At 37.2% G+C, this 20,303-nt stretch overlaps 1 protein-coding gene across 6 annotated transcripts in view; it reads right to left on the bottom strand.

Moving 5' to 3' along the window:
- Nucleotides 1–19,079, bottom strand: part of LOC127069508 (tensin-3) — a 157,294-nt gene extending 138,215 nt beyond the window's left edge. For 2 of the 6 annotated variants that reach the window (XM_051006613.1, XM_051006618.1), the window contains exon 1: nucleotides 17,771–19,079. In XM_051006613.1, coding sequence (XP_050862570.1) covers nucleotides 17,771–17,863 — 93 coding nt within the window. In that variant the 5' untranslated portion in view covers nucleotides 17,864–19,079. The remainder of the gene's footprint in view (nucleotides 1–17,770) is intronic. The other 4 variants (XM_051006604.1, XM_051006643.1, XM_051006699.1 and 1 more) reach the window with 4 other exon arrangements.
- Nucleotides 19,080–20,303: the final 1,224 nt, after the last annotated feature.

A 20,303-nucleotide genomic window follows, 5' to 3' on the forward strand; every position in this document is an offset into this window, starting at 1 on the left:
AAAGTAACATTTCCATAGAGATCTCAATTTCTTTCGTCCGTTCTCTGTAATCTGTTCTTCGCACGCGTGCAAACGCGATGCACGCGAAGTTATGTAATCGCCTCGAAGACTCTCGTGTCCGAAGATCGGCTCTCTCTCTCTCTCTCTCTTTCTCTCTCTCTCTTAATCTCTTTCTCTCTCTCTCTCTCTCTTCTCTTCTCTTCTCTTCTCTTCTCGGTCGGTTATCTTTTTGTCGACGCAAGAATCAGAACACGAATTACGTGGAATTAAAGTCGGAACTAATTATCGCCTGTGATCAGATAGAAACAGAGAGAGAGAGAGAGAGAGAGAAACCTGTTTGCTACGTTACCGTCCTTGCGATCGAAAGACTTAGCAAGGAGAAGTTAAGCACGGATAAGAACGTTCAAGTCGTCGCTCTTTAGCGTTTACAGAAGTAATCTCTCTTATCACGATTCTACTCCTCAATTAAAAACACCCATGACTTTTCAAATATTAATTATTATTCCACGAAATATCAAAAAATTATAAAATACAAACGCGTTGCTTTTCTTTCTTGTCATTCTTTTCTTATTTTCTTTTTTCGTTATTTATATCTCCTCGATGTATTATCGAAGGAACGAACGGATATTTCTCTGAGATGTTTTGAAAGAGCTTGATCATGTAAATTATGTGTTTACGTGCGACAGTGAAAACTAGAGAGAGGAAGAAACTGAGAAAGAGAGAGAGAGAGAGAGAGAGAGAGAGAGAGAGAGACGGACGTATATTTCAAAAAGAAGGAACGATTCTTCGATTCATATCGCCCACGATCGCCATGGAATTCAAGAATTGCGAGCCGAGTCGTCCATGTATTTCGCATTCCACTCGTACTTCTTTGTTCTCTCCATTTTCTTTCTCCCTTTCTCTCTTTTTCTACCATTCTTTCTTTCTTTCTTTCTTTCTCAATCTTTTTCTGTTGAATTTCCGTTCGCGTCACTAGACATCGTGTCATCATGGCTGCAACTTTCTTGTTTTTCCTCGTTCGATCTTCTATATATATACATATACTATATATATATACGTGTAAGGTATACTACGTTTCTACGAGATGAATGCGATAATATGTTTACTTATTTCGATGTCGCAAATTATTTTTCTCTTTCGTTGTCGTTTTTTTCCTCTCTCATTTTTTTTCCTTTTTTTTCTCTCTTTTTTTTGTCTCTCTGATTTTGTTTTTTTTATTAATAATCGTCTATACCGTTGAAGTTCAATCTTTCATATTCACTTCGGCACGGTCGGAGAGATAAATCCATGTACACTTAATTTATATCGTTATCTCGATGACTCCGTTTTTAGAAAAGAATTCTCATCAATGGCAGCCTTTAACCTCGCCAGGGATGCTCATAATAACGGATTACTCTCAGACTCTTAAATTTGATCGCGTCAAATAGATATTCGATGTATACATATACGTAAATATATATTTATATATATATATATATATATATATATACATACACACATATATATACACATATATATAAAAAATAGAGTTCGTTGACCTGTATTACGTAATTTCGAGAGAACATGCCAAGATTAAAAGGTGATTCTCAAGATTCCGTTTCGAGAGCATCGATGACGCACACATTGGATGAGCTTGTTTCTTGGCTGGCGAGAGGTTTCGTCGTCGAGAGGATTAATCGTTTGAATTTCGTGCTTCGTGTTACGAATGGCTACCGTGGAATCCGCGACGAACGAATCTCTTGGTGATCCCACGCGCACACACGCCTTCCTCGACGGTCGTTAGAGTGTCGTTCTTTGAAGAGCACCGCTTTCGTCTACTCCAAAGTGCCGGGCATGTGGTGTCGATAAATCTCGAATGTTCTTCTATATGGAATACTAATTATAAAACGTAATAACTTTCTAAACGAGCGAATAACGTTATACAAAAATTTATTTAAATTCTTTTTCTTCTACAAATTTTTGTTCGTTCGTTTCCTCTTTTTTTTTCTTTCTCATTTCTTTTTGTTTTTTAATTCAATACGAATCATTTATATTAAATCGATGGATCGTCTTGACGATCTAACTAAATGTTCCGGATCTATATACAAGTGTTAACGATAAAGGATTCCACTACTGGGAAAACGGTTCAAATGTTTTGACACGCCTCGAGAGAGGTCACGCTTCTTGAAATGCCACATTAATCTTGACCCTCTTGAGCGGTCCAAGAGGGTACTCGTATCCTACCAAGATTTAACTTGACCTAAGGAAAGTCGAAAGGGAGAGAAAGAAAGAGGGAGGGAGAGATAAAGAGAAAGAGAGACAGAGACAGACAGACAGACAGACAAACAGAGAGGGAGGGGGAGAAAGAGAGAGAAGAGGAAAAAGAGAGACGGAGATACACAATTTTTTGCTCCTTTTTCTGACAAGCGAGTAAAAGTAGCTCCGAAATGTTTTAATGTGTAATTCGAGATTTCAGGAAGCAAGGAGACAGGTGGTAAAGGTGAGGAGTAGAGATTAACTTGCGAAGGAATCGAAGAGGAGTCTTTGAGGGAAAGAAAAAGATAGATAGAAGAAAGGGAGACGTAAGTCTTGTGAAGCCTCGAAGGCAGGAACACGAAGAACGGCAGCAGCCATGGAGATCCCACGACGATTTATCTTCCTGGGAGGTCAGGATCTCGTTTGGGTTTGCCCGAACATCTCCAATGTCCTCGATTATCTTTCGGCTATTTCTTTGTCCTTTCTCGAATATATATATATATATATATATATATATATATATATATATACATAGCTATATTTAAAGGTTTGGACTTTCAGCAGATACCATCCCGATTTCGTAGAATTAATAAATATCTACGATCGTTTAGAAATGATTATAACTATGTTAATATTAACTGAAGGATAATAATATAGTTTAACCAAACGATAGGATATATCGATATCGTGTAAAAGTAATAACTTTTCATCCGTCCAATTATTTAACTTTAACGAGACAAGTCGTTAAGTCCCAAAGGAATAGTTTGAAGTATCTACGTTAGTTAAGAGGTAAGAAATCTCGACTCGTATTACGCAGGCTTCCGTTCAATCTCTCTCTCTCTCTCTCTCTTTCTCTTGTTTCCAATGCGTAGGAGGCAATAGAGAGAAGACGCCAAGAATTTAGACGACACGACTAAGCTCACGACGATTCAAATGGACGCTAGTTCTCGATGTAAGGTGCGATTAAAGGCGTGGCGTCGTATCGATAGAATGGCGGATCTCTCGATGCATCGAGAGAGATCGAAGGGCCACTCTCACTTGGAGAAATACATAGCTTTGAGCTAGTCACGGAGACTATTGTACGGATTCTTCGTACTTGTGCTTCCCTTCGAGAAATTCTTGGATATATGGATCCGGTTCGTGAAAGAGAGCCATCGGTCGGTCTTCTTAGCGAAGCGATTATGTAAAACGCGTTTCCACGGGTGGCCTCGTCCTAGCTTCGTCCTAGCTTGGCTTCGTCCTCCTCTGTCCTTACGACGCCAGTTGCATCGTTCTTTCTCATTCTATCCCATACATGTACTCTCTATCTGCTCCTATCGTAACTATTCTCCGTTTTCTTTCTTTCTTTCTCTTTCTCTCCTCCCCCCCCCCCCTCTCTCTCTATCTATCTCTCTTCCTCTCTTTAGACGACCCCATCCTTTTTCCCGACTGCGTTTTACGGCATGAACGTTCATGGAATCGCGTGGGTGCATCCACCCACCCAGATCTGTTCCTTCCATTCTCTTTATTTTCTCGAACGCTCTGAGAGCTCAACTTCTACTTCGATTTATTCGTTTTCGTTTCACTTCTTTTTCTCCTTTTTTCTTTTTCTTTTTTCATATCTTCTCTCTCTCTCTCTCTCTCAGAAAAGCGTGAGGTCTGGGTATTAAATGTCTATTTAACACGTTCACCGTTCCATAAGTCATAAGTATAGATCGAGGGGCATCGTTTTCATTCAAATATTTATATTTAATGGTATAGAAAGAGAGAGAGAGAGAGAGAGAGAGAGAGAGAGATTTTCTTTTCTTTGCTTTTCTCTTTTTTATTTGTTTTTTTTTCTTTCATTCTTTTATTCAGCTACCTTCGATTTGAATTTGAATAATGAAAGTTTACTTTGCGGTATGACGATTGAACGTGTTGAAAATTACAACAACCTCGAGCTAGAGATCCCTGTCTCTATGTAGAAAGTAATTATTCTCTTTTTCCCTTTTTTTTCTTTTTTAATCTCAAAAAAAGAAAAGCAGAAAGAACCCATTGACGTAGTTCGAAACCATCGGAAAGACAAAAGGAACGGATATTAGCAGTCGAGAAATCCGAGCCAACTTTGGACTTTTCACGCGGACTGAACGTCGGTCCAATTAGGGGGAAAGAAAATTTTTCCTGCGGTTGGACGAATTGAGACAATGAGAAAAGCAGCTAAAAGGGAGGGAGGGAGAGAGAGAGAGAGAGAGAGCCGAAAGCTGTGGGCCGACGAATTCTCGTTGTTCGGAGTAGGGTCGGGTCGGGTCGGACCCGACCTGCGCCGCCGGGAACTTTCACGACTTCTTACTTTTGCCGACAAACGAAAAAGGGACCGTTCCAAGAAACCGTTGGAATAACACTGGCGGACGTAGTTCTAACACTCGTGTTTCACCAGAGAGAAAGAGTATGTGTGAAACAGAAAGAGAGAATGAGAGAATAAGAGAGAAAGAGAAAGAGAGAAAGATGAAAACCCTTAATAACGAGGGGACCATTGTTCCCGCGAAATGTTCGCACGTGTGGAATAATAGGACCGTGTTTTGGAGTGCGGTGTGAGTCCCTTTTTCATTCGTGTTGCAAGAGACTAGCAGCAAGAGAGACGATTATCCAGCATATCTCTTTCCCTCATAGATAGGCGGTATACCAGCAGCAAGGAGGTATGGTCTCTCTCGGCACAGAGGCATTCTCACGAATACTCGTAAACCATCGTCAGGATCATCTCTCGTTTGCTTTAGCACCTGCGTTCAAGGAAATTCAATTCTGAGCTTTACCGTTTCCCTATCTTCCATTTGCGTCGCTCCATTTTTGCGCGTTAACGCGTCGTTGCTTGATATCTATAAAATTTCTTTTATGCTTTTCTTCGAATCAAGAAAAAAAAAGAAAAGAAAAGAAAAAAGAAAATTAGATGTGAATTTATTTCGTTTATTCAATGGATGATATTAAAAATTCATTTTTTTCATTTTCTATCGTTCGGTTATATAAGATTAAAAGCCGGATTTTGTTAATTTTTTTCCTCTTCGTCGTATTTTCCTATTTCTAAAGTAACATTTCCGTTGAAAAGCTTGAGGAAGATTAAGTCGAAACATCTTAAGGTACCACATGCTCCGTAAGACGACGACGACGACGATGACGACGACGACAACGACAAAGATGACAAAGACGACAAAGACGACCAACTGCCTTGAATTAACTTCTCCCGCGTTTCTTGAAATCCTCGCGGCTTGCATAAGAAATGTACCATACGACAAGTTTCTTTGATTTAATCCTTTGACTTCGCTAAGAAGAATCTTTTTCTACGTGCTCGGTGAATGTTCCCGTTGATAAGTAACTACCTATCTTAATTCCCCTCTCCCCATAAAGAATTTTCTTTCTTCGATGCTTATTTTCCGTGGACCTTTTATTTCTTTGAATAAAATAACACGTACGAACGAGTTTCGTTTCTAGAGAACCATAGTTGAGAAATATATACGTGAAATCTCGCTACGGTGGATCTCGTCCTTTTTCTTTTTTCTTTCTTCTTCTTTTCTTTTTCCTTTTTTTCTTCTTTTTCTTTTTTCCCTCTTCTTTAATAACCTACGAACGTGCTCCTGCTGTAAGACATCATATTAGCCTAACATTCAAAAACCCTTAGACCATCATAACACTCATCCATAGTATAATATACGTGTGTCTCCGTCTTTCCGATTTGTATTTATTACCTTCAACATCTGAGGATAAGAAAGATCCATAATTTTTAAACTCTTACTTGATGTTAAGCATCAATAAACATCGGGCACACTAACCTATGTCTCAATAAAACGTTACCCGAAGAAACCGGTTGAGATTTTTCGTCTAGCTTCTTCGTAGGGCCCTTGATGCGCCCCTACGGAGAGAACCTTGGAATCTTTCTATGTGTATTCTATCAAAGGTCGTGAGTATTCAAGGGCATCGAGCTAACAAAACGAAGAAGGAAATAAAAGAGGGAGAGAGAGAGAAAGAGAGAGAAGAAAGAGATAGAAGTAAAACGTGCCCGACCTGCTCTAATGCGTTTTACCGTGGTAGATCTTACGTTGGTATAATATCGGCTCTCTTCTCCTTCTATTCGTTGTTCCTTTCTTCCCTCTTCTCTTACCTTTTACTCCCATGAAGTTCTTCTTTACTCGTGTGACAGAAACCGATTCGAATCTCTCTTGAACTTGCTTCTTACTTGATACTTAACGATACCGGAATTTCTATTCGAGGCAGATTAACAGAACGACGAATGAATCTAACAAAATAGGAGAAAATAGAAAGTTCACGCTAGTAGTATAACGACATTCACTTGCGATCTTTACATCCTGTTGAATTTAAATCGACGATTTATGTCTTGGCTATACGTTAGTAAATTTTATTTAAGTAAAGTTTATAGGGGCATATAACGCGGAAATCGAAATGTAGGATCGTTCGAAAGTGGATTATTTCAGAATAATCTACGGGAGATAAGTTACGATAGTTTATTGGTAGGTGAAGATATATTTTATTTAACTCCGATTCGTGCTTAATAATTCGATTGTTACGCTGAACTTCGAACGGAGTTAAACTTTTAATCGATTTCATTCGCAAATACATATTTATTGGTACATATATGCGTAGTATTTTAGATTTTATTATCGCTGTTTGACGTGATAATACGAGAAAAATTCAGTTTTGTTTTCTCGCTCCCTCTCTCTCTCTCTCTCTCTCTCTCTCTCCCTCTTTTCTTATTTTTTCAGCAAAAATACGAATTTCTAAAAGATACGTGAAAAAAGTTCAAATTCCACGATTATTCGTTCGTGTTTACCTTCGTGTGTTTATCTACGTCCGGACATGTTTGTCAGCGCGTTATCAGGAATATGACCTGGTCTCATCGTACGAGTATGTAATTTACGATGAGCAAATATTTGTACGTTGTTATGCCCCATAAGAATTTTATTCCTTTGGGGGCCACTTCAGGACGTTTGTTTTATTTCGATGGTCCTTCAAGGGCGATTGGACACGACACTTTTATTCCGTACTTTGGACCCATCGAAATCTTAAATGATTTAGGATCTCAATCGAACGATTCTTTTCTCCTATCTTTCTCTTCTCATCTTTAACTACGTAGATCCAAAGATCTACATAAATACCATAATCTTTCGTAAAAATTCAATGATTTTCAAACGGAACAAATTCCGATCTTATAAAAACTTTCGTTCAAACTATTTTATAAGCAACTTCGACGACGTTACAAAAATTAAAAAGATTGAAAAGAGACGACGATTCTGCAGGAAAAGAAATCTTTTAATTCCAAACTATCGCACGAGCGATCGCGATAATAAATGCAAAGTGACTTATCACGATAGAATAAATCGCTGACACATTTATACATATATACATATATATAAAAAAAAGGAACATAATCATCGCGATGTATATTAAAAATCTCTGACTTGGTATTCATCTCGTTCTATTTTTACGATCCTTGAATAAAAGTTTACTTCTTGGCAAGGTAGTTGGTGAGAAGGGATAGGGAAAATGGTGTACGTTGAAAAAGTATTCCCGACGAATCTGCTTTTAATCAGAGTCGCTCGTATGAAAAGGGACGAGTCGCGATAATCACCGAGAAAGGCACGCGCACAAACGAACGTTTGGCCCGAACGAACGTGCATAAAGCTGGTCGAAGTCATGCGAGTTGGGCCTGTGCTTCCGCGAACGGTTACGGCAATTAAACAGATTCGAAAATTACACCCGTTGAATTTGGTCGCGTTTGCATGAGCAACGAGGTCGTTACTGCGCGTTTCGTTTCTCTCACTTCCTTAACTTAACTTCTCTTTGGAAGCGTAAAGACAAAGTTTTGATCGTCGGCGTAACGATTTCCATTCAGTTTATTTCTGTTTCTGTTATTTTCTTTTTTCTCTTTTTTTTTGGAAACATACAGAGGGAGAGAGAGAAAGAGAGAAAGTAGATGATAAAAGAAGAGAGATAAAACATGGACGACGTTGTTGTTACTACGAAATACAAAGAGGGCTGCTCGAAAGCTTCCTGACGTGTGCATAATAACGGATAGTTGGGAAAGGAAAGCAAAGGAATGAAAGAGAGAGAGAGAGAGAGAGAGAGAGAGAGAGAGAGAGAGAGAAGAGAATGAAGGACGAAAGGAAGGAGATGGAGAGTTTCGCCAGTACGGATATTAGTCGTCTAGCCAGCCTCGAGGGAGTTGTCGCCCGTCGAAATAACGCGTAGAAATAACGATGATGCTGCCTCGGGCACCTTCAATGTAAAGAAAGGCACGTAATTCGGAGCTCGATTATTTTTGTTGGGAATACTATTTCGTGGAAATTTCATGGATCTTTTCTTTGTTTACTCACAAAGGAAAATATTATAGAAACATTACGTTTTGACGATATCACCTTGAGTTTTGTATGTACGTACACATTTACATCGCACGTACGTACTGATATAAAATTTCTATTCTGACACTTTTGTTTCTAAATGCGACGAAACGTAATAATAATTTAAAATTTTCTAATTTTTCATTTAATTTTTAAGTTAAATAATTTTACTTTTTTCTCCTCTCATTTCAGACGCTTAGCAAAACGCAACGGGACAAAAATTTCACTTTTTTCATTTTTGTTTCTACTTTTCATTCGACATTTAACATAATCTTTCTCACGTACTAAGCAACATTACGAGATATTAACTATCGAATTACAGGTTGCTAGTTGTAGAAGAATCTTTCCAACGTATAAACGTTTTAACTCGTTCTCCGGTGTTCGTTTCCATATTCATTAACGATACGTACTTGAATAAAGAGTATAATCATGCGGTTGGAAACGCTAGGAAATCTTATTATTCCTAACTCGTGTGGAAATACCTACGCCCGGTGTTCTACATATCGTTTGGTATTCCAAAGGACGTGGAATGTTCCGAGAGTTCACCAGTCGGCAGGATATGGGCCAACGATCGCATGTCATACATATACATATACATCCACATACCCTCCTCCCCTGTCCTTCTCACCGATATAGTGTGTCCGCTCATTTTACGAATCGACTGTATCGTTCGTTTATAATAGAAACTCGTTGTTACGCTCGTTAAAACGAACGAGCTAAAATCCTCGTTATTTATGCTTGATTTCTCAATAAATACTATTGCGATTACAGAAAGGGAAAAAGTAAAAGAAAAAAAAAAAAGAAAAAGAGGAACGCACAGTTAATAAATATTTTTTTTTTTTTTTAATGAGATTATTTCAGAATAAATTTCGTTTTATCAAAATAACAACTTTTGTTCTCGACCTGTAATCTTGATTTTCGTGGGAATACGATTGGTCTGCCGTATAAGTCAGCACGCGACCATTACGTACCGTTTGATCCTTCGATTCGATTGCACGGCCCATGTCGGAGCTAATGGTCCAAACAGGAAGCCGAAGAGTGTTTATGCATTTATCCGTACGATCGAATTCCGTTCTCCTTTCCGACTTTACGCGAAGCCGCAGTAACTTTCACAGAAAGATTCGCCGATATTTTTTTCTCTCTCTTTTTCCTTTTTCTTATCTTTGATATACCTACTTACCTATGAGATATCCCGAGAATATCTTCTCCCATATAGATCAACGTGATTTATTTATCATCATTTATTTTTAATCACGACGAAAAATGTTAATAATCGATTGCCGCATTTATTACTTTTTCTCGTGGTTCCTTCGGTGCTATTAGTTTCCGATAGGAAAATTCTAATCGTACTATAAATCGTGGGTGGACTAAGAGCATCTCGTAATTCTAACAGCTTTTTCATCGTTTTAAAGATACTTTCGACCTGTAAAACGTTTTTATCTATTGCTTTAAGCTAAAAGATTGATGATTCTTGAGTGGCCTAAGTGCACGACCAATTAGACATTTCTTTCCGTTAATCCTTAAATTCGAACTTCTTCTTCGTATTTTTTTTTCTTTTTCTTTCTCTTTTTTCTCTTCTTTAACTAAATGTCCTTTTTTGTTTTTCTTCTTTTTTTGTAATTATCCCACATATATCATATCCTTTGAATTAGCATTTATCAGTTCAAATCGGAACGATGGAAAATGATCGAACGTTCGAATATGGAAGTCGACGGAAAGGAACGAATGAACGAGCGAACGAGAATTCACAAGGAAGAAGTTCTCCAAGCGAACGGATGTTGCTCATAATTCAGAGAAAGACAGTGTGCCGGACGCGCGCGAGTACGGTGGCGCGAGTGTGCTACCATCGTACCCCATGCAAAGTCCTATCTGATCGATTTAACTAAACGCCTTCACTATATCACCCTTAACTGATCTTCACCTTTCACCCTCTTATATACGGTAGACCGCGTTCCTCGCTTCGGTATCGTGCCTCTTTAACGCGTCTTTACTCTTCGATTTTGTGTTATACACGATTAAAGGCTAACTCATTTTTTTTTATCTATCTTCTTTTCATCTTTTGAATTCTATTTTTAAATAATTTCGAAAGATAAGATTCGAGAGATACTCGTTAAATTTGTTAAATAATATTTTAATAGATTTTGTTTTCAATTTGTTGAAAATAAATGTTATTTATACTTTAATCATAGACGATTAAAGATTAACTAATTTTTTTATTTACTTATTTTTTATTTTTTTCTTTATCTTCGAACGCTATTTTTAAATAACTTTATTGAAAGATTATGATATGCGTAGCTATTATATCGTTGAATTTGTTAGATAATATTTTGATAAATTTTCTTTCGTATAAATTGATCGGAAAAATCAATATTATTTATGCTGTTAAGAATTGTGATTATCGAATTTCTCGGACAATTGTTTTAATATAGAACCTTCAGAATCACGAACATCAATGAATTTCTAGTACCATTCACTTCGTTATCCTCTGTGTTTTCTCCTCTCACTCTTGTTCGTTCGTCCGTCATTATGCTCTCTCGACGTCGAGGATACTTTTGCGTTCGTCTCACCTACGTTTAAACAAATTTTTCTCCGGCGTCGTTATTTTCGTTACTTTCGTATTTGGAAAAGTAGATACTTGGAAATTTATCCCATAAAATTAATATTCTTGAAAATCTTGCCATTTAAAATAGAATAAGAGAAAAAGATAGAAAAAGAGAGAAAGATACAGAAAGATAGAGAGAGAGAGAGTGAGAATTTGATCCAAAAGATTAGCGGAAGGATAGAGAAGATAAGTATATAACTAAGTAAAAGATCGATTCGATCGTGTTGGATAACGAACGATAGATCACACAGATTTCACCCATTAATCCCTTATGGCAATTCTCGTTAATCTCATAGTATTCGATTTCACTAAGAAACAATGCTCGAAGGCATAACGATAAATATTATATAAGTAGATACACAAATTGTTCCCTTTCTCATATCGACGAACGAAGAGTCGAAGTAAAATTCTTTGAAATAAAACGTGAGGTGAGTGAACGTTAGAAATTCTTAACACGAAACATTTTTCCGATATCGCAAAGGCCATTGTGCGAACCTCTGCGAATTATCATATTACAAGCATGTTCACTCGCGCATCGCGTTCTCGCTCTAGCGCGTCACGAGATTTGTTCTTCGCGAATTCATTCGCATATACATACGTGTGTGTATGTGTCATGCCGCACGGTATGTTAAGTTAGTAGGCTTGTATATACATACTCTTAGATATTTTTTCAAAAGTATCTTCCAGAAGATGATGGCGGTGGTCCATCGATCATTCGAAACAATGAACGACGAGACGAATATTTCTCTGATCGAAGACGAAGAGTAATTCGCATTTTCCTTTTACGTATAGGTAACGTATCGAATGCTTCACCAAGAAATCCTTTGAGAAGATTCTTACTGAGAAATGTCAAAGACGATCGTGGAATTTATCATAGATGTATTTCGTTTATATTATACTCTCTCGCGAAAACGCGCTCTTCTCCTGGCTGTCGTCTATTTGCGCTATATTTTATCGAATAACGTCGAGGAATGTGAAATCGATGATATTTTACGAGGAAAGCATATTTTAATGCTACGTTTGTATACACGATTTAGAATAAGAAAAAGAAGAAGAAGAAGAAGAAGAAGACGAAGGAGAAGAAGAAGAAGAGGAAGGAGAAGAAATATATTTTCGTAGTTTTAACATTCATTCGATCGTAACTTACAAGACGAACAATTGAACAATTCATCTCGGAGATTTAGAAGAGAATAGAATAAGCGAATATCGATGACGTATATTGTGACATAGAATGTATCTATTTATATATGTATATGTACATATATAATACGACCGGTTGCACGGTTTATTACCAGCGATTATCGCTATGCTAATAGATGATGTATGGCTCGCCTTCCTAAGGACGAAGTATCGGTGTTAGAAAACTGCGAAAAAGAGTAAACGCCAAGAAGCGCGCCCTAATTGAAGAACTTTTAATTGCTCGCCGTCGCGTCGTCTCGCACGCCCGTAATTAAGAGAACCTTCAGATCTTTCCCTCTTGTTTATTTTTTTATTTATTTCTTCCTTTTTTTCTTTTTTCTTTACTTTCTTCTTTTTTCTTTCTTCGGACATCGACACAGTTTCCTACTCAAATTTTTTACTTCAACGATACGTCTTCTCAACGTCTATTTTTCTTTTTTCCCCTTCCGAGTTTGGAGTCTCTTCATTTCTATTCTTTCGTGACAGCATGGCGACGTTATTGTCTTGCAACAAATGAGATGAGATATTTTTTTCTTTTTTCCTCTCTTTTTTATTTTTTTAATGGAATCGTATCTTAATTCATTCGAGATAAAAGGAAAAAAAATAATTTATGATTTATCTGGAAACATACGTTATATATTCGCGACACAAAGCAAATCTTTTTACGGTTAGCTCGTGTGTAGACAATGATTGGCAAGCGTCGAGAGGATGTTATTCGTGTGCCAGACGAAAAACGAAAGAACGTTATTTTTATCGCGGTCTCCCTCCCTCCCCCCTCTCTTTCTCTCTCTTTCTCTATCTCTCTTTTTCTCTCTTTCTGGAATGACACACAGTCACCGTCTCCCTCAAAGCAAAAATTACCCGTTTGGTGCGACGTAGGCGTCTCTGAGCTTGCCAAAAATAGGGTAAAAATGAGCTTATCTGGATAATTGTCTGGCACCTTTTAATATCGTTATATTCGATTTGATCGTTTCGAAAAATAAAAAAAAAACACACGTTTCTAATTCTAGATAATTTCATTGGAAAGTTAATACTTTCTTTTTTCTTTTCTTTCTTTCTTATTTCTTCTTGTCTTTTCTTTACTTTTCTTTTCTACGAGAGTTAACACGAACGGGTAAGAATATTCTCTTCTATATCGTAGCTTCTCAGATTAGAAACGGTCATCGGACTTGAAGTTAGTTTGAATATTGACCGAAACGTTAGAAGTTGTCACACTATTCCGTGTTGAACTAACACGCTTGCGGAACGTTTGCTTCTAACTTTGCTCAATAACTTATACCGTTTGTTCTTCGCATACTTCTTTTATTATATTCTTTCTTGCACCTCAGATACTTTTGTCACACGGTGGAAGTTGATTCTCACATTTCTTTCTTTCTTTCATTCTCTATCTTTATTGTGTTCTCTCAAAACGTACGGTTCTTTTTTTCCTTTTTTTTTTATTATTCTTTTTTATATATCTCTTTTTTCTTTTCTTTTTCTTTTTTTGAAAATAATAATTTACGATAGCGTAGTGAGAATAAAATGCGGGTGGATATAGCTATAATTCGGTATTCGAAGAAAAAAGAAACATTTCGTAATCTCGTAGACCGGTTAAAGACGTATCATAAAACGAGTAACCTTTTTGAAAAAGGATAATCAAGTTTGTCGGACTTATATCAAAAGCCTATCCCTTCGAATAATATTCATTCGTTCAAGAGAGGGATTCGTGGAAAGTCTTCCTAAGTCCGACCTCAAGAGATCGTAGGCGATAGACCAAAATCGATTGCTCGGTTAAATCAACGTTATCGATGTTATCCTTCTAGGATATTTCGAGATTATCCTTTCTGAATTAGGATAGGTCGATAATCTCTAGAATGATATATATATATATATATATTTATATTGTATAATAAATTTATACAATGTATTAAAATTTAATTATTAAATTTTGCAGTGACATCAAATTATTAATATATTTTAAAATAGTAACACAGGACAGATCAGCAAAATAATGTAATTTCGTATTCGAGATAATGATCGGTTTTTGTAAAATTTTGAAATTTTTATTAAACGATTACACCATGATAATAATACGATATTTGAAATGAACCCTTACATTCATCGCGATATATAGATTATTATCATTCAGCGATAATTCGTTGCCGTTCACTTTTAACGTTATTGAAGCGAGTATCGAAAATGGAGATCGTTCGAGCTCGGTAATTCTGTAATTTCCTCTGATTAATTTGTCCGGTATATGGTGCAATCAGAGAGAAAGTGCTTACATCTTTCGTGGAAACTATTATCGAAAATGGCATGGTCGTTCGATTGAATTGACTCGATCGCACCAAAGAGTATCCAAACTTTTTTTTTTATTTGTTTTCCGTCGTGTTTTTGGTAAACAAAAAACATTTTTGGCTCGACGGCAGAAAAGCTAATTTAATTGTAGGATCCTTTTTATTTATTATATTATATAGGAGTGAGTAACACATGTAACTACATACGCGAATGATGTACACTAACAGCAAGTATCGTGCACAGGTGTACCGATAATAGTACGGTTATAATAACAGAGAACGTGTACTACCATAAGCGAGCTCACGAACGTCGACACGTACAACAAGTAATCTGTGTTACGGGAAAGCAAGTAAGTACGATATCGTATCCGCTTAAAGCAACTTTTGCACGAGCCACTTTTCTTACCACAAAGACGTTTTCATCGAATTTCTTCGGGCGAAACGCGACTGGAATCGAACCCTCGTTTAAATCGTTCGCTCGATTAAACGTTCGAAAATATACGTAACTAAGAAACTTATCATCGATTCCATCTAAATTTTTATTCGTTCGATATTTTAACAAATTTCTTACGATCATTAAATTTCTATTTTTGATAATACCCTTAGATAAATCAAATTTACGCGAGCATTCATGAATTATCGTCTATATAATAATTTTTGCCGAACTAAGCATGATATATTTATCGAAGAGAAAGTTCACGAAGCAAAACGAAAAACAGAAGAAAGTAGAAAAAGAAAAGAAAACAGCTTGGTTATCAAAAATCCATGAAATATAAAATATTATAATACCTACGTTAACAATGAATAGACGCATTCTATCGGTAGATGAAAAACAATGTTAACTCTCATTATCTTTTGTCTATTATCTCTGCTACGTCATGTAAAATAAAAGTAGTAGGTGGATGTGAATAAAATCTACCGGGCCAACTAATTCATTCGTAATTTTCGTTCGGAGTTTATGTTCGGTTTCATGTAAAAAAGAAATGTTACCAGCTATGTGAATACACCTATTCCGCAGACGAGATCGTATTCATTTCGCGGAATATCGTATCGCGTTTTAAGCGTCGTTTTAATGAAATCTCTACGGCAGACCACCGCCACGGGCGGTAAACGCAACCGCGCTATTATTTAATTACCGATCACTTTAAACGTCCGTTTTTCTTATCGCTTAGTTCTTACAACGATCTCTCTTCTCCCCGTTCCGCCCTCGCCAATCACATCCTTGCCTCTCCCTTTACCCCTGCTCCATCCCTTCTTTCTTTCCCCTTTTTGCCTTTGAAATTACGCATATGTATATCTTACGCTATTCGCATAATGCTCGTACTTTTGCATCGCTTTCGATTGATCTCGAAACGGTTTCTTTTCTTTTTTCTTTTTATCCTCGATTTAAAATACATCCTGAAATCGTAAATTTTCTTTCTTATTCTCGAGCGTTTCGTTATCGTCCGACAGGATCGCTACCTTCGATCGAACTTTCATCAACGTCGGCCGTTTCCTGTCCTTCGACGTTTTTGCGAATCGAATATGTACGAACGTACATGTATGTATTGATGCATACATACATACGTAATTTTTACTCACGATATTTCACATTTTTTCCTTTTTTTATTATTATTATTATTATTATTGTTTTAAATCATAACTTTTAAAACACGTGGTGTAATGTCGATTTCATACGCGAATCGAATGAAATATGTCAAATACAGGGACGTACGTTGTTAGAGTTGTACGATTTTCATCTCTCTCTCTCTCTCTCTCCCCCTCTCTTACTTTGTTACGGTACAATCGAAAAAATAGATTTAACGATTTTATTGAGAGGCGATCTTAATAGGATTATAACGAGCAGGTAAAAGCGTTACATGTATTATTATCATTTTAATTGGTCGGCTGTAATATTTCAAAATCGATGAATTACACGATTAACCGTGTGATAATACAAGCGAAGAGAAATACCACGCCATGGGATTAATAAATTTGACCAAACGCTGGGCCACCATGGCGCCTCTACGTCATCCCTCCAAAAGATTTCCTATCTTCTTCGAATTTTATGGCATTCCTTGCTTTGAAAAGAACTCTGGGCTAATATAACGAACCCTTTTCTACCCTTTCGATCCTTTTCCCTTCATCTCTTTTAAATCTTTCCACTTTCCCTCTTTTTTGTTTTCCGTTATCGTTTCTCTTCTCGACTCTCGCACGTGTGCTTTATTAGATAGATGATTCCTCTCAAACGGGTTTCATCTTCCTCATCCGACCCACGGATCTTTAACAAACTTGATTTCAACTTGACGGAAAAAAGAAAAAAAAAGAAACAAATAAAGGTTTTCGTAAAATTTGAAACCGTGATAACTAACCACCGTGAGACATCCATTAATGTAAAATAAACACCCTACTGAATTTACCTACGATATTATCTACCGAACGGACGAGATTTAGATTAATAGATAATTTAAATTAACGGTTAGTTATTATAGGAAAAAGCTCGACGGAGAAACGAATCATTCATCTTCTTTCTCTCTCCATCGTAGATAAAAGAGATAGAGAGAAAGAGATAGATAGAGAAAGAGAGAGAGAGAGAGAGAGAGAGAGAGAAAGAGAGAGAGAGAGAGAGTTATAATAGGAAATATTCATAAAAGTAAAATTACTTTCTTTTTACTTAAACCTATTATATTCTATCGGACAAAATTTTTAATATCGCTTAAATATTTACTTTATATCTTATATATCCTATCAGGAATGTTCAACCAAGATACATTAGAAGAAGCACTCTTTCGAAGGAATCTCGATTTGGTTCTACAAAATCGAACTTGGTAGAGTGGTCGAGCAAAAAAGTTTAAGATTGCAAAGAGTCATAAGCCGGCCATGTGTTTTGGATCCGATAAAGTATGAAGCGAGAAAGAGGGTTTGCTTGAGAGTGTTTTGGACGTGTTCTTGTTGTCTCGTAGTTTGAAAGGAGTTGAGTCGAGTCACGATTTTCCTCGTAGAGTCGTTTCAAGAGATTATTATCTATAACGACATTAGGAAGGAGACGAAAAGAAAGAAAAAGAAGGAAGAAAAGGAAGAAAAAAAAAACAAAAAAAAAAGGAAAGAAGAAGAAAAAGTTAGCGAAAGAATCTTACCTTGACGAGCAGGTGTATAGGCTGACTGACGCTCAGTGGCTTGCCCCTCCTGGCTTTGCCGCCTGCGCCACCCAAACACTTTATCCACGGCATTCCTCGACTATTCTCCCGATCTCTCTTTCTATTCACGCTCTCTTTTTTTTCGCGAGCCTCCCTGTTCCCAGCCTTAGCCTGGCTCCTCGATCTTTCCTCCCTCTTAACTCTTTCCTTCGTCTCCTCCAGCCTGTCTGCTTTCCTTTTCTCACAGTCTCACAGATCAATCCTTCTTCTCTCTATTCTCTTTTCTAATTTTGAAACTACGGTTCCATTACTTTTTCCATACATTTCCCATCGTCAATGTTTCCTTTCTGCATTTCTAAATTTCTCGATAATTCTCTCTCGACTCTTTCCTTTTTATCTTCTTACCTTCTTTCTTTCTTTCTTTCTTTCTTTCTTTCTTTCTCTATTTTCTTTCTTTATTATCTTTCGTCCCGTGAAGCTTGTAAATCTTTATTCTCTGTCTCTCTCTCATACCTCCGTGACTAAAAAGTATTACTTCCTCCCGTCAACGGGTTTACACGAATGAGAGAAACGTTTCTTCTTTTTAGGATGCACCAGCGTACAAGCCCCGGGGAAACTTATGAATGAACGTTCCAAACGGACGTTAGTTTTCTTCCCCGTGACGATTACAAGTTTATCGTCGATGTCACGCGAACTGTCATCGCTGTTACCGACTTCCGCCTCCGCAGGCGCAAAACTGCCGTTGACCGTGAATCGTCCAGTTCAGTTGAGAGATTTGATCGTAATGGAAAGGAGTGTCTCGATCACGCACCAAGCTCACCAAGGACAGATCTAAACGATCGATTGGAGAAAGATAGAAAGAGAGAAAGAGAGAAAGAGAGAGAGAGAGAGAGAGAAAGAGAGAGATAAAGCCTTCGTTCCGGACGATCGATCGTTGCTCCTTCTCGATGTTGTCGTCGTTGTCGATGATGACAATGATGATGATCACGTCGGAGAGAAAATTTTACTGATGATGATGATGATGATAATAATAATTATTATTATAATAACAATAATAATAATAATAAAAGTTAGAAAAAAAATGAATCAAGAAAAAAGATACCAGTAAAAAGATTACAACAGCAAAACAAGAGATAAATATGATGGAACAGAAACAACGATATAATTAGTTTATTCGATTTCCCGACCTCGTGTAAGGCCGTCGAGGGAACACCAGCGACGTCCTCGCGCGCGCGTGGTTCTCGCAAGACTGCCGCCTATCGAGTTCGCTATCGTCGGCTTTATACGCGCGTTGACAGTCGCTTCAATCCAGACGCGGATCTTTTCCTATCGACGATCTTTTTCCTCTTCTCGAACGATTTTGATTATAAAAGCGATGAAAAGAAAAGAAAAGAGAAGAGAAGAGAAGAAAAGAAAGAAAAACAGAAGAGGAGAAGAAAAATAGAAAACAGAAAGATAAAGAAAGACACGTTACGATCCTTTGACGGCTTTTATCGAAGCACTTTTATTTTTTTTCTTTTTCTTTTTTTTTTTTTTTACTTTTTATTCGACAAAAAATAACACGTTCTCTTTACTTTAATCATCGACTCGTCTCTTTCCCTCTCTCTCTCTCTCTCTCTCTTTCTCTATCTATTTCTCTTTTTTATTTATCTATTTAATTGTCTCAAGGATCGATTCGTTCGTTCGTTCGTTGAACGTAAAGCACGTGAGCAACGCACGTGAAAGGGTTGAATAATAATGAGGTGTTACGAGATACGCTTATCCGTACGAAGTATTCTTCCGACCAGCTCGCCCCGCGGTCTGCCGTCGACTGACAGAAAATACCGAGCGAGAGCCCGTCTTCGGCCGCCAGGCAGACGGGTGGACAGAGGGACGGCAGAGGGGAGGTAGAAGGGTGCCAGAGGGAAGCCGATGGCCCGACACAGAGGGGCGGAAGGAACCAGCAATCCGTGTCGAATGCAGCGCTCTGTTCGGTTAGCTTTATTTCTTTCCCTCTTACTTTATCTTTCTCTCTCTCTCTCTTTCTTATTGCTCAGATTATTACTCGCTTTCTCAGATAATAATGTATCATAATTGGTAGGAGAATGGGGGTATACTCCTTCTGGAATTACGTCTAGTGCTTCTAATATGTATTGTCTCTTTAATTACGATATATATATATATATATATATATATATATATATATATGTACGGTATATAGGTAGATTATAGAGAAGAATTAAATTCGTTCGAATATTGGTTTAATTAAAAGTTAATTGCTTTTTACGATCGATCGCGTTTTATTGAATGATGAAATTGGAATTTTTGAAATAAGATGTAATCTAGGATAATATTCGTCGTGTATACAAATATTTTAGTACCATACACGAATTTCATTCTTCCTTTCTTTCTTTCTCTCTCTTTCTCTCTCTCTCTCTCTCTCTCTCTCTCTCTCTTTCTCTTTTTCTCCTCGTTCAAATTTATAATCACCGATCGTCGTGAGTTATGAAAGACCTGTAAAATAAATACAGATGTGCGTGGAGGAACCAACACA

This window comes from Vespula vulgaris, chromosome 1 (genome assembly GCF_905475345.1).
Source record: "Vespula vulgaris chromosome 1, iyVesVulg1.1, whole genome shotgun sequence".
In the NCBI taxonomy this organism is placed as follows: Eukaryota; Metazoa; Arthropoda; class Insecta; order Hymenoptera; family Vespidae; genus Vespula; species Vespula vulgaris.